General features: G+C 39.2%; 1 protein-coding gene across 27 annotated transcripts in view; it reads left to right on the forward strand.

Annotated features, from left to right (window-relative positions):
• LOC121689804 (NLR family CARD domain-containing protein 3-like) overlaps positions 1-13095 on the forward strand; it is a 120801-nt gene that overhangs the window by 30842 nt on the left and 76864 nt on the right. For 9 of the 27 annotated variants that reach the window (XM_042069999.1, XM_042070001.1, XM_042070003.1 and 6 more), the window contains exons 1-4: positions 7309-7553; positions 8606-8702; positions 9132-9248; positions 11439-11555. The exons of 1 other annotated variant lie outside the window; for it this stretch is intronic. In XM_042069999.1, the coding sequence (XP_041925933.1) occupies positions 8653-8702; positions 9132-9248; positions 11439-11555 (284 nt within the window). In that variant the 5' untranslated portion in view covers positions 7309-7553; positions 8606-8652. Of the gene's footprint in view, positions 1-7305; positions 7554-7686; positions 7796-8605; positions 8703-9131; positions 9249-11438; positions 11556-13095 lie in introns of those variants that run through there. 17 more of the 27 variants (XM_042069981.1, XM_042069983.1, XM_042069996.1 and 14 more) reach the window with 10 other exon arrangements.

The raw sequence follows: 13095 nt of genomic DNA on the forward strand, positions 1-13095 counted from the left end.
AAGTGTAATTCCCATTTCTTCTTGAAGCCGAAATAAATCTGAGGATGTTTATCGGACATGCTTGGTTTTTACTACAGGTACGTTAATCTTGTAATATCAATAAGGACCTAGGTAATGTTACCGTTAGCGTTAGTTGAGTGATGGAGGCATTTGATTTATTGCATTTGTAGAAAACTATAAATGCGGTTATACCAAGCAAATGTATAGCAGCACTGTTTGTATCTTTCGACTGTCATTTATTGCAGGTGCTACAAAATCATTCTGTGCAATGGAAGATTTACCAACGTTACACCGGTCTGATACAGTTTTGCCTATACATGCGTGAGACTGAGACGCCTGTTTATTTTGTTTTAAGTGCGTGCAGGGTGTGAGAGGGGAATCGATGTGCTTTGATTACAGCTTGGTAGTTGTAGTCTGTGAAATTAAAAAGCACGTGTGTGTGAAGTATCCAAACAATGACACCTTCATTTCATTATGGCTGCTTTAGCAAAACACCTTAAGCTACTGTGTAGTGGGTCCCATTTAGAAGTGGCTACTTAATTCGCGCTTTCCTTGACTCATGGAGCTGCGTGAATGTTATTACAACTTTTCGCCACGATATGACAGTTTAAGTCCGCTTGATACTGTAAGGCGTAAGCCATTGGTTTCCAAAGGAGATTTTATTTGTGTCGCCAGCATAGCCTATTGACAATTTATGTTGTAAATAGGCCTACCTTATAATCCTACCTGTAGCTTAGGGAAGCTAACAGCTTTCTATTAGGATCTAGTTTGTTAGTTACCATTTTGTCATAACTCCCTGATGCATTTTTGCATTTAGAATAGCCAGAGCGTGTATATCTCAATCGGAAAATTAAACAATATCGGGTGCCTATGGACTAGGCTGGGTGAACCCAGCCTGATCTGCCCGCTATTTATTTTTTGATTTCTTAAAAGATTGAGCTTGGTCTGATGAAAGCCAGACTAGCCATGGACCTCAGTTAAACAAGGCAAGGGAACATGAATCAGCCTATATTTGCACTAACAATAACGGACAAAAGCTCTTCAACTTTGGCCCGTTAAAATGTGTATGAACAGTCTAGCGACGCATTTCATCAAGGCCCATTTGGACATGTCAGTTATTTGCACCACTGGTTAGATGTAAAACAGCATTTCGTTTCAGACTAGGCTACTGTTACTTAATTTGTGCATTAACAATAACGTTTCAGACTACTGTTACTTAATTTGTGCATTGACAATAAAGTATTACATGAACTAAAGATGACTAAAATCTTATGTAGAAGAAGAAACATTCACAAAAAATCCATCCATCCAAAAATGACCTTTGTTTTTGATAGCTGTTGAAAACGGCATGGAACTGACAGAGATGTTTTTGTTTAAAAATACATACATAAATAAATAAATAAATAAATAAATAAATAAATAAATAAATAACATTATGCTGATACCTTTTGCTTTTCCCAAATACAATGTAGCCTACAGGTGTAAGTGACCTTTCATCAATCCAGTTGCAATGGATGAACTGTGATGAACTGCCCTACTTGTGATTGTTTAGAGATTTTAAAGGTTTTATAACAATGCTACATCTTCTTTGGCTATTCTACAATCTATTCACCTTTTCAGCACCAGTAGGCTACTTTCTGTGCAGCCGCACACACACACTCAGGCATGCCAAACAAGCATACACAAAAGTTTCAAGAGTGGGGGATGGAGTAAAATATGGAGACAAATTGAAGTGTGATTTATTTTCGCGGAACGGATGTACAGGACTGAGCGGCGGTCATATTTTGTACCGCTATGCGGTACATCTAGTTGAAAATACTTTCGTCTCTATGAGACTGGCGTTAGAACAATAGTTCTGGAAATAGCCATGTATGTTTTAGACAGAAACATATTCGGTCCTATGGACACAATCTGGAGTTTATCGGATTAAGCTTTTCAGGGTAGCCGGGGTCTTGGCCATTCCCTACTTTACGGCTACATTTGGGGGGACTGCTTGCCTAAGAATCTCTCACCTGAAAATGAAATTGCATAAGAGTGTTGCTGGTCATAACAGATGTATGAAACCATCTTTAGATTACGTAACTAAGATCACAGTTTGAAGTAGCCTATAAAGATGTTGAACTGAAAGCATAATATTAATAGTTGGGCGTCGAATGACATTTTCCACCGTTTAAAGTAAAGACATTGGAGTGGATATGATACTGTGTTCTTCAAATTGTTAAATTACAACTAGTTTGAAATTGGATTGACAATTTTTTTTTTTTTTATTATGGAGACTTATGATGGATGATGAAACCAGGATTCATGTCGTAATAACCTTTTTCAAGTGTGCAAACATAGCGCTCAAGAGAGCATGGTTAAGCCTCTTTTAAGTACGCCTGAGCTAACTAGCTGCCGCTAGGGGCGTCTAGATGTCTTTGTCTATGAGCTAACATGAGTACATGATGAAAAGGCTTGACTAAACTTCTTTTGTTTTTTTAAGCAGGAAAATCTTCCTGCAGCCCGTTTAAGTTGTCCTCCAGCTCCATGGAGCTGTGTGTGTCCTTGTGTGTCCAGTATGAATGAATGTGTGTGTGGGCCGGCCCTGTGTGTGTGAATTTTTTTTTTTAATCTTTTACTTCTTTATATAATATGTGTTTGTTTCCATTTTTTGTTTTCAAGTCCTTCTGTTTTGGAATGTATGGGTAAGGAATTGTTGAAAGTTTATAATCTTATCAGGATCAAGGACTTCGTATCAAGTAGTTTTTTTTTCTTTTCCTGTAACTTTTATTTCCCAGCTGAAATAGATTGCTGTTTAAGATGTTTTAGGCCTACTTGATGAGATACAATTTATCAAGTCTGATCTACTGATTCCTATTTTTTTTTTCTTTAGAAACAACATTTATTTTGTCTTTCATTCTTTTAAATCTTCAATTTTTATTTTATGCTTTTCTTGCCTTTAAGTTTCACCCAACTATGAAACAGGATTATCTGAACTGTTGAATGTTGAAATGATGTTCTCTTTGTTTCTTGGGTCAAAAGTTTTCAAACATTTGCTATCTTATCTCACCGCCTTTGTTTTGTTTTATCGCCACTGTATCCTATACCCAACCCCCCAGCCTCTCCCCCATGGACACAAAGGAGCTTCACTGGGGAGATGTATGAATCTATATGAGGAGTGTTAATGGCAAACCATTGTTGATTTCAACTATTTCTCTTTCATTTATTTATTTTGTCTGTTGAGGGACACCTTTTTGGGGTTTAACATGTTAAGACAGATTTTTTTTATTTTTGCTTGTATACCAATGGGAAATGTTTGCTACATGTTTACACCTTGTTTGATGTGGGCAAATGTTCAGTTGAGTGGATTCATACTGACGTGTTGCCAGAACACCAACCGTATGGACCCCAGAGCGATAGCACAAAATCAATACGTCTTACAAGGCGAAAACGCAGAAAGGCTAGATTCAGCGCTAGCTATCAAGGTCAAGAAAATATGATTAGACAAATTAGGAAAGAAACTGACCAGGAATTGAATCGTAATGTTAAACCAATGACCTTGCAACCTACTCTTGAATTAAGTTCACCTGAAAGCGTGGAAGTGAATGAATGTGTTGAAGCAGATGTTGAACAATGTGCAGGATTACTAAACCAGATCACCCTGACCTCAGAAATAGCTGATGATTATTGAATGTGAATAAAAGAATGGAAAAAGAACCATAACTGCAAACAATGACGTCATAATAAATAATAAAGTGCGATGAATGAAATGTATCATTACAAGTATTTTAGTAGCCTGACCTTGAAAAGTCTAGGGAATTATGCATGTAAAGAATTGTATGTCTCAAACTGTGAAATGGGTGTAATGGGTGAAAAGTGCCTTAAACTGTTTAAATGAATGTATTCAGATTGCATTGTGTGAAGAGTTAATGCCATAAGTGTTTGTAACCTGTAAGAATGTAACCGATCTCTCTTGATGACTGTAAAAGTGTATGTTGCTAAATGTAATGTGTCACATGGTTATAATTGCCATTGAATGTAAACTGTTTGTGTAACCTCTGGAAACTATCTGTAAACCTGAATGTAATGTATCATCTCCGAAATGTAACCCGGAGAAGTATGTTAATGCGTGTCATCTTAAATTGTTGGTTAAGATCAGTAACTTCTAGAATGTATTAGCTATCGTGAGAATTTTCCCAGCTACCGTGAGAATTTTCCCAGCTAACGTGAGAATATTCCCAGCCATCGTGGGAACTTCTAGAAGGTTCTAAACTGTCGTGGGAAAATAGGATTGATTTGTCTCAGGAATGTGTGGGGGAGGTCAAGTCCACCTAGTATAAATAGGGGCCGAACTAAACGATCGGGCTGCTTCTTCTCTTTTCTTCTACTGCTACGTGCTTTTTGCTGTTACGCTTGATTGTCAGGATTCGTTGTCCGTACTTCGTTGAGAAGCCAAGTGTTGGAACTTTGTGCCAGGCTGAAGCCGCGGACCGTAACTCCGCACCACCTGTTGCCGGGATCGCACTGCTACTCCGACAGTGAGAGACTGCAGAACGATAATCAGCGGAGTTTTCCCTTTTTGAGGACTTACTTTTTTTTTCTTATATACCCCTTTTCTCCGTTTGTGGATTTACTATTGTATTCTCTTCTCCATCTGTGGATTACTATTTTTATTGTACTCTCTTTTGTGGATTTACTCTTTTTATATTTTCTATAACATTGTAACCTGCAAGTGGATATTACGCCGCATTTTGTTAACATCCCCAAAGTGCTGAAAAGTAAAGAACTCATTTAACCTTGGCATCCAATTCTTCAAGCAGTATTTTTGTCTTTTCTTGGTTTTTCTACGAATTCCAGCAGGAGGGTAAGATAACTGGTTTCTTCTGTGGTTATTCATCTGCTCTGTCTAAGACTTGGGTTAGTTGGACTAATAAAATCTCCATCCTTATAAAACCTGAGCAAGAAGTAGCCTATAACCTGTGTCTCTAGATAAATTCTAGGGTCAAACATCTTCGCACGTTAGCCAACTGTTCGAGACCTAGGCGTAGTCGCTCCTTATTTCATAAACATCTCAATAAATCCACCACGGAAGCCTGATCAACTTCCAAGGGGGATATTTAAAACAGGAGTAATTGGTTATCTGCGCCGCAGAGGGAAGACGTGCGACTTCGCTCGACAGTAGGTCCCTGCTATCTACAATAACCTCAAGGGGGTATCGTGGGTCTTAACTGCCTAGGCCTGGGGTTACGTCTGAGAAACGGCTGACGTTGACTAGGTTCTGGGGGTTACCTGCAGGGGGCAACACAATACCCACAACTTGAGTTCTTTATGTTTAAAACCTTTTATTTGTTTTTAGTTGTGTATTTTCTTTTTCTTCATTCATGTTGGGATCAGAATTTGTTATAGTTAAGAAACTATAAAAAGGGGGAGATAGATGGTATTGACTTGAAATACTTTCTTCTCTAAGTTTACTGGTTTTATTGCTCAAATTGTCATTTTTTGTTTTGTTTTACTGACCCTCACTTCTAATGCAACATCTCTTTAAAGAAAGGGATACCCTACCCACGTGAGTCTGTGGAGTTTTCTTTTAAACATCTAAACTTAACCAAAAGTTTATTTATTTTCTTTATATTGGCCTTTTGCCAATAGATGCAAACCTATTCATGAATTGTTTTATTTGCTGTTGATCCGATGCAAATGTTTAGTAACTGTTTGGAGGTAAATAGCCCTGCTATGTTAGAAGACCCATAGGGTCTCCCATAGACTGTCTCCAATTGAGAAACTGAAAACATTAGCATACTTTTGTTGACTTGTGAAACTGCAAGACACTACTTGACTCTGTAAGTTTATGTTGCTTTAAAGCACCTAGGCTGTACAGATGCTGGTAGTAACTAATATCATTTCTATACTTTCTTTGATTTGATTCTCTTTGATTCTTATTTCTTTATGTTACAGTTTATTTCATTTGATTTCCTTCTCAGTTTGTCTTGACTAGGAGTACTTGTTGTTCAGATGATATGGTTACAGATTTCCCAATTCCATTATAGGTGCTAAGATAACAGGAGGATAATTTGTATATAATCCTCATTTGAGCCTTTCCTGGCTGTGTTGTTATTTTATTTTTATTTATTTTTTTCCCCCTTGTTCTCATTGGTTTAATTTCTGATGGTCTGTTTGCTTGCTTTAACTGCTGATATATATTTTTACATTAGAAAGCAGGTTAAAGTTTCATTTTTATGTTGTTTGTTTTCATTTTCAAGCTTTGCTCCTAGCCACCCATCACCGGATGATATTTGATGTCTACAAACAGAACCATACCATGTTATTTCATACAATGACTCAGGACCATGGGAGATAGGGCCTTCACACACACACACACACACACACACACACACACACACACACCTCCACATACCCATAACCATGGGAGATAGGGCCTCTGTGCTGCCGCCCCACGTCTGTGGAATGCCCCCCCCCCCCCGACACCTTGAGGGCACCACAATCCACTGACTGTTTTAAAAAAGGTCTTAAGACATTTCTTTTTAGCAAAGCTGTTGGTCCCCTTTAGAGGTTTTTTTAAAACCTTTTCTTTTTCCTTAAACTGCTCATCTTTTTGTTTTGAACCTGTATCACTTTGAGATCTATGATGAAAAGTGCATTATAAATAAAATGTATTATTATATTATTATTTAGTTTACCATCTGGGCCTGTTGATGTATGCAGTGCAGCATAAAACAAGAGCTTCTCAGAGGGTACCCTAAAGTGCCTGTGTACAACTGAGGCATTGGCTGGCACATCACATAAACTGTGTCATATTAAGGCCAGCGGTGACTTGGACATTGTGGACCAGTCTTTCTTTCCCCTCCCCCTCGTTGGGATGTGGCCACTACAACATCACTCAGAATGCTTTCTTAGTTGTTCAGCCAGTGAAATAAGTTATTTAAAAAATGTCCCTTTGTGTCAGGCAGGTATATAAACAATTTCGAGGCAGAACGCAACAGACAGATTCCATGCTTTCTTGGTTGGTTCGCCACGCTAAAATATTCAGATACTTTTTTCATATTTTCAATTTTCTTTTTCAGAAAAAAAGGGGGGGCATGTATGCTCCAAAATACACAAAAGACCATTAACCAATTAACCGCCCTAACTGCTATGGTGAATCACTGCAGCACCTCCAGAATGTGACGGTAGCCTATGTAAATGATTTAGCCTACATTCCTTGAGAAATCTATGATTACAATGTCTGTGGAGAAGTCTCCACTGTGGATATCAATCCTGAGGAAAACAACTCCACCTTCTGGTGACAAAAAAAACATGTATACAGATTTAGAAGCGAAAGTAAAAACGTCAATGCGATCGGAATACCAGGAAGGAAGACGAAGGGGGAGCAATACGCTCAACAAGTAAAGCTTTTAATATAGCCTAGGTTATGAAACATAGTCATTGCCAGTTTGTCTACGAAGTTAGGTTGTTAATGAACCTATAACATGTAGGCTAACACATCTTATCGGGAAATGGGTGTCTGTTAGTAAGTAGCCTAGGCTATTTCCAATGGCGAACGAGACGAACTAAAGGTGGGTGTTGAGCTTCTTCTATGGATAAATCATTAGCAGTGTGTTGCACGAACTCGTTTTACAAGAGTGCACTTGATAAATGAGCTGGGACTGAACATTTACAACTTTTGTGTTTCATGACCTTGGTGTCCAGTCTTAATCATGTGCGCGTTCCACAGTAGCCTGCTGTTTGCATACGAGGAAACCATTTAGCGCACAGGTGCACAGGCTCAGCCTCCATTTTAGGCTGAATAGGCCCACAGGTAGGCTACATTGTACAGAATCTTTAAGTAAGATTATGCAAAACTACTGCACTGGTTGTCTTGATATTCGGTGGGAATATGGGCCTCAAATGATGGATGGATGATGGATGTTTTGATGATGGATTTTTTTTTTTTTTGCATTTTGGTTCCAAGTTACATTTCCCGTCTCGGTCCGCTGTATTGGATGTTATTTTAATTCATATGTTGGTCTGTTTATGACTCTTATGTTTGTGTGTGGCTGTTTTGTTTTGAATCTATGATATTCCTTATATCATAAAAGAAAGGCATAATTAAAGATAGGCACAATCATTTTTTATTTATTATTATTATTTCCTCCTGTTCCTGGCGCCCCACCTGTCATGTCTCTATTCCCCACTAGTGGGGCCCGCGCAGCACTTTGAGAACCACTGGGCTAGTGCAATGTGAACAGTATAACACATAGTGCAGTATAAACAGTATAGACAGACAGCTAAGTATGGCTAAGTAGCCTACAGTAAGGACATTTGCAGTATATTAACAGTAGCATTATAAGAGCAGTTTAAATATGGCTATGTGCAGTATATTAACAGTAGCATTATAAGAGCAGTTTAAATATGGCTATGTGCAGTATATTAACAGTAGCATTATAAGAGCAGTATAAATATGGCATACAAACATACATATATCTCTTAAATCTAGATATGCATACACAAACACATATATATCTAAACCCTAATGCCTTCAAAGAGTTGTATGTTAGAAAGATAATGTGAGAACAGCAGCATTGTGGCAAATGTTTGTACATATTCTGATTCTTTGTTTTCATTGTAGCTTGTCATGATCAGATTCATCTGGGTGCTCTGAGGAGTGGCTGAAACATGGAAAAACAAGTCAACACAAAACAGGAAGACGGACTAAAGAGGCAAGGGTAGCTACTGAGCACATGATCTAGTTGCATATCTGTTCTTTGCTAACCATCTTTCCAATAGTTTAAAAGTGTTGCTATCATCACATGTGAGATGAGTTGCTGTGTAACATTCTTTATTACACGGCCCTTCATAATGCTGCAGAATGCTCCATTCACTTGAATGGGCCTTCCCAACGTTCAGTGGTCTGCTAATTCTCGATAACAGACCGTTGCTAAGTATAACAGACCGCCGTCAAGGAAAATAGGTTTTGTGCTTCTATTTCACGTCTCTACAACACGTCTATAGATATCCCTACAACACCTCTATAGATATCCCTACAACACATCTATAGATATCCCTACAACACGTCTAGAGATATCCCTACAACACGTCTAGAGATATCCTTACAACACGTCTATAGGAAATGATTGTTGGTTTTCATACCACAGCTCATTCCATCATGAGAGGCCCCCATCACCTGCGCCCACTTGTGTGTCCATGAAGAGTGACCGGTCAGTGGGTCGTGACATAAACTTCAAACATGATAAGGGCACAGATCGATCAAGGTAAGGCCATAAAAACACTCATAGAATGAGCACTTTGGGACAGGATGGTTGATAATGTTCACAGCTTACAGTATAATGAAAACAGTTATCAATTTATCATTACACGGCTCTTCATAATGCTGCAGAATGCTCCATTCACTTCAATGGGCCTTCCCAACGTTCGGTGGGCTGCTAATTCTCAATAACAGACCGTTGCTAAGTATAACAGATATCACATAGGTCCCTTCAGGGCGGAACAAGACCCCTCCGCTGCGTGTCGGGGTCCGGTTCGCCCTGTCGAGACCTATTTCCCGATAATGACCGGCGTTCTATACATTATCCCTTACGCATTGCATAGCTCCTTACTACAGCTACTTTAAGAGAGAAAAAGTAAAGGCTTTTAATTGTTGTTTTGTCGTGCTTTCAGGAGAGCTGTAAATGGTTCTTGCACTTGTAAATAATAGCTTCTGTGTTTGCACAACAGATATATCAGTCATGAACATTATCACATTGCACAGCAGAACAGATATATCAGTCATGACAAAAGAAACAATATGGCAAAAGATTAATGACTTGACATGACTTGACAATATGGCAAAAGATTAAGGATATCCCTACAACATGTCTATAGGTATCCCTACAACACGTCTATAGATATCCCTACAACACGTCTATACTGTAGATACCCCTACAACATGACCATAGATATCCCTGCAACACCTCTATAGATATCCCTGCTACACCTCTATAGATATCCCTACAACACGACTATAGATATCGCTACAACACCTCTATAGATATCCTTACATTACGCCCATAGATATATCCCTACAACACGTCTATAGATATCCCTACAACACGTCTAGATATCCCTACAGCACGTCTAGAGATATCCTTACAACACGTCTATAGATATATCCCTATAACACGTCTATAGATATCCCTACAACACGTCTATAGATATCCATACAACATGTCTAGATATCCCTACAACACGTCTGATGTGGTTTGTGTTTCTACAACATGTTGGCACCAAACTTAATTTCTGTCATTAAACGAAACAAGCTAAGCGTTTTCTCCATTGTCAACGTGAACTACCAGTATGTTCAAGCACTGACATGTGGTTTAATGCATGGGTTAACGTGACGTGAGTCAGACAGAAGATGGGCCACTACATCTGTGTCATTCTTTTTGATGAAATGGTCTTTGCACACTTCATCCTGTCGTCTGCCCCGGCTCTAACCTCAAGTGTTTTAGCCTGTAGCCTTTACTTTTCACAAACCTTGTGAGCGTGCAAACCCAAATGCTGTGACCTCGCGCCAAATGTTTTTATTGGTTTGTTAAGTACAAACAGGCGAGTTATGAGAGATAATTTGTTCTCTTCACACAAAAAGATCTTGGAATGAGATGGCCAACTGTAGTTGCATTTAATCCACTGTCTATAATAGCCTAATTTAGAGATAACTTTTTTTTTTAACCAACTACGGACAACTTTGATCGGTTAAGGTTGATACGGTCAACCATCGGTCAAACAGTCATCGATTAACATCCCTAGTGTGTGTGTGTGTGTGTGTGTGTGTGTGTACCTGATCATGCGCTGCACAGAGCTGCTGTGGATTGTAGGTAATAGTGATGTGCGGGTTCACCTGTGACCAGTCCTATCACCAGTGAAGCCGGACGAGTCAGAAAGAGACAAAGCACAGTTCACTTTCAACATTGACATTTTCTTGCTCTTATTCTCTTTCAAAACAAACAAACACACACACACACACTCTCTCTTTCACACACACACACTGTCACGTTTTCAGAGAGTGGGACTCAGGTTCAGATATGACAAACACCCAGAATTGACTCAGATGAGATTTATTAACAGAGACAAAAAACAGAGCTTCCACAGTCCTGAGGGTAATCCACAGGGAACACACTGGGCCAATCTTCAACAGAAAGCAGCCTTCAGTCACTTGAATGGGCCTTCCCAACGTTCAGTGGTCTGCTAATTCTCGATAACAGACCGTTGCTAAGTATAACAGACCGCTGTCAAGGAAAATAGGTTTTGTGCTTCTATTTCACGTCTCTACAACACGTCTATAGATATCCCTACAACACGTCTAGAGATATCCCTACAACACGTCTAGAGATATCCTTACAACACGTCTAGAGATATCCTTACAACACGTCTATAGGAAATGATTGTTGGTTTTCATACCACAGCTCATTCCATCATGAGAGGCCTCCATCACCTGCGCCCACTTGTGTGTCCATGAAGAGTGACCGGTCAGAGGATCGTGACATAAACTTCAAACATGATGAGGGCACAGATCGATCAAGGTAAGGCCATAAAAACACTCATAGAATGAGCACTTTGGGACAGGATGGTTGATAATGTTCACAGCTTACAGTATAATGAAAACAGTTATCAATTTATCATTACACGGCTCTTCATAATGCTGCAGAATGCTCCATTCACTTCAATGGGCCTTCCCAACGTTCGGTGGGCTGCTAATTCTCAATAACAGACCGTTGCTAAGTATAACAGATATCACATAGGTCCCTTCAGGGCGGAACAAGACCCCTCCGCTGCGTGTCGGGGTCCGGTTCGCCCTGTCGAGACCTATTTCCCGATAATGACCGGCGTTCTATACATTATCCCTTATGCATTGCATAGCTCCTTACTACAGCTACTTTAAGAGAGAAAAAGTAAAGGCTTTTAATTGTTGTTTTGTCGTGCTTTCAGGAGAGCTGTAAATGGTTCTTGCACTTGTAAATAATAGCTTCTGTGTTTGCACAACAGATATATCAGTCATGAACATTATCACATTGCACAGCAGAACAGATATATCAGTCATGACAAAAGAAACAATATGGCAAAAGATTAATGACTTGACTTGACATGACTTGACAATATGGCAAAAGATTAAGGATATCCCTACAACATGTCTATAGGTATCCCTACAACACGTCTATAGATATCCCTACAACATGTCTATAGGTATCCCTACAACACGTCTATAGATATCCCTACAACACCTCTATAGATATCCTTACAACACGCCCATAGATATATCCCTACAACACGTCTATAGATATCCCTACAACACGTCTAGATATCCCTACAGCACGTCTAGAGATATCCTTACAATACGTCTATAGATATATCCCTATAACACGTCTATAGATATCCCTACAGCACGTCTAGATATCCTTACAACACGTCTATAGATATATCCCTATAACACGTCTATAGATATCCCTACAACACGTCTATAGATATCCCTACAGCACGTCTAGATATCCTTACAACACGTCTATAGAAATATCCCTATAACACGTCTATAGATATCCCTACAACATGTCTAGATATCCCTACAACACGTCTGATGTGGTTTGTGTTTCTACAACATGTTGGCACCAAACTTAATTTCTGTCATTAAACGAAACAAGCTAAGCGTTTTCTCCATTGTCAACGTGAACTACCAGTATGTTCAAGCAGTGACATGTGGTTTAATGCATGGGTTAACGTGACGTGAGTCAGACAGAAGATGGGCCACTACATCTGTGTCATTCTTTTTGATGAAATGGTCTTTGTACGCTTCATCCTGTCGTCTGCCCCGGCTCTAACCTCAAGTGTTTTAGCCTGTAGCCTTTACTTTTCGCAAACCTTGTGAGCGTGCAAACCCAAATGCTGTGACCTCGCGCCAAATGTTTTTATTGGTTTGTTAAGTACAAACAGGCGAGTTATGAGAGATAATTTGTTCTCTTCACACAAAAAGATCTTGGAATGAGATGGCCAACTGTAGTTGCATTTAATCCACTGTCTATAATAGCCTAATTTAGAGATAATTTTTTTTTTAACCAACTACGGACAACT

Source organism: Alosa sapidissima, chromosome 18, assembly GCF_018492685.1.
Source record: "Alosa sapidissima isolate fAloSap1 chromosome 18, fAloSap1.pri, whole genome shotgun sequence".
NCBI lineage: Eukaryota > Metazoa > Chordata > Actinopteri > Clupeiformes > Clupeidae > Alosa > Alosa sapidissima.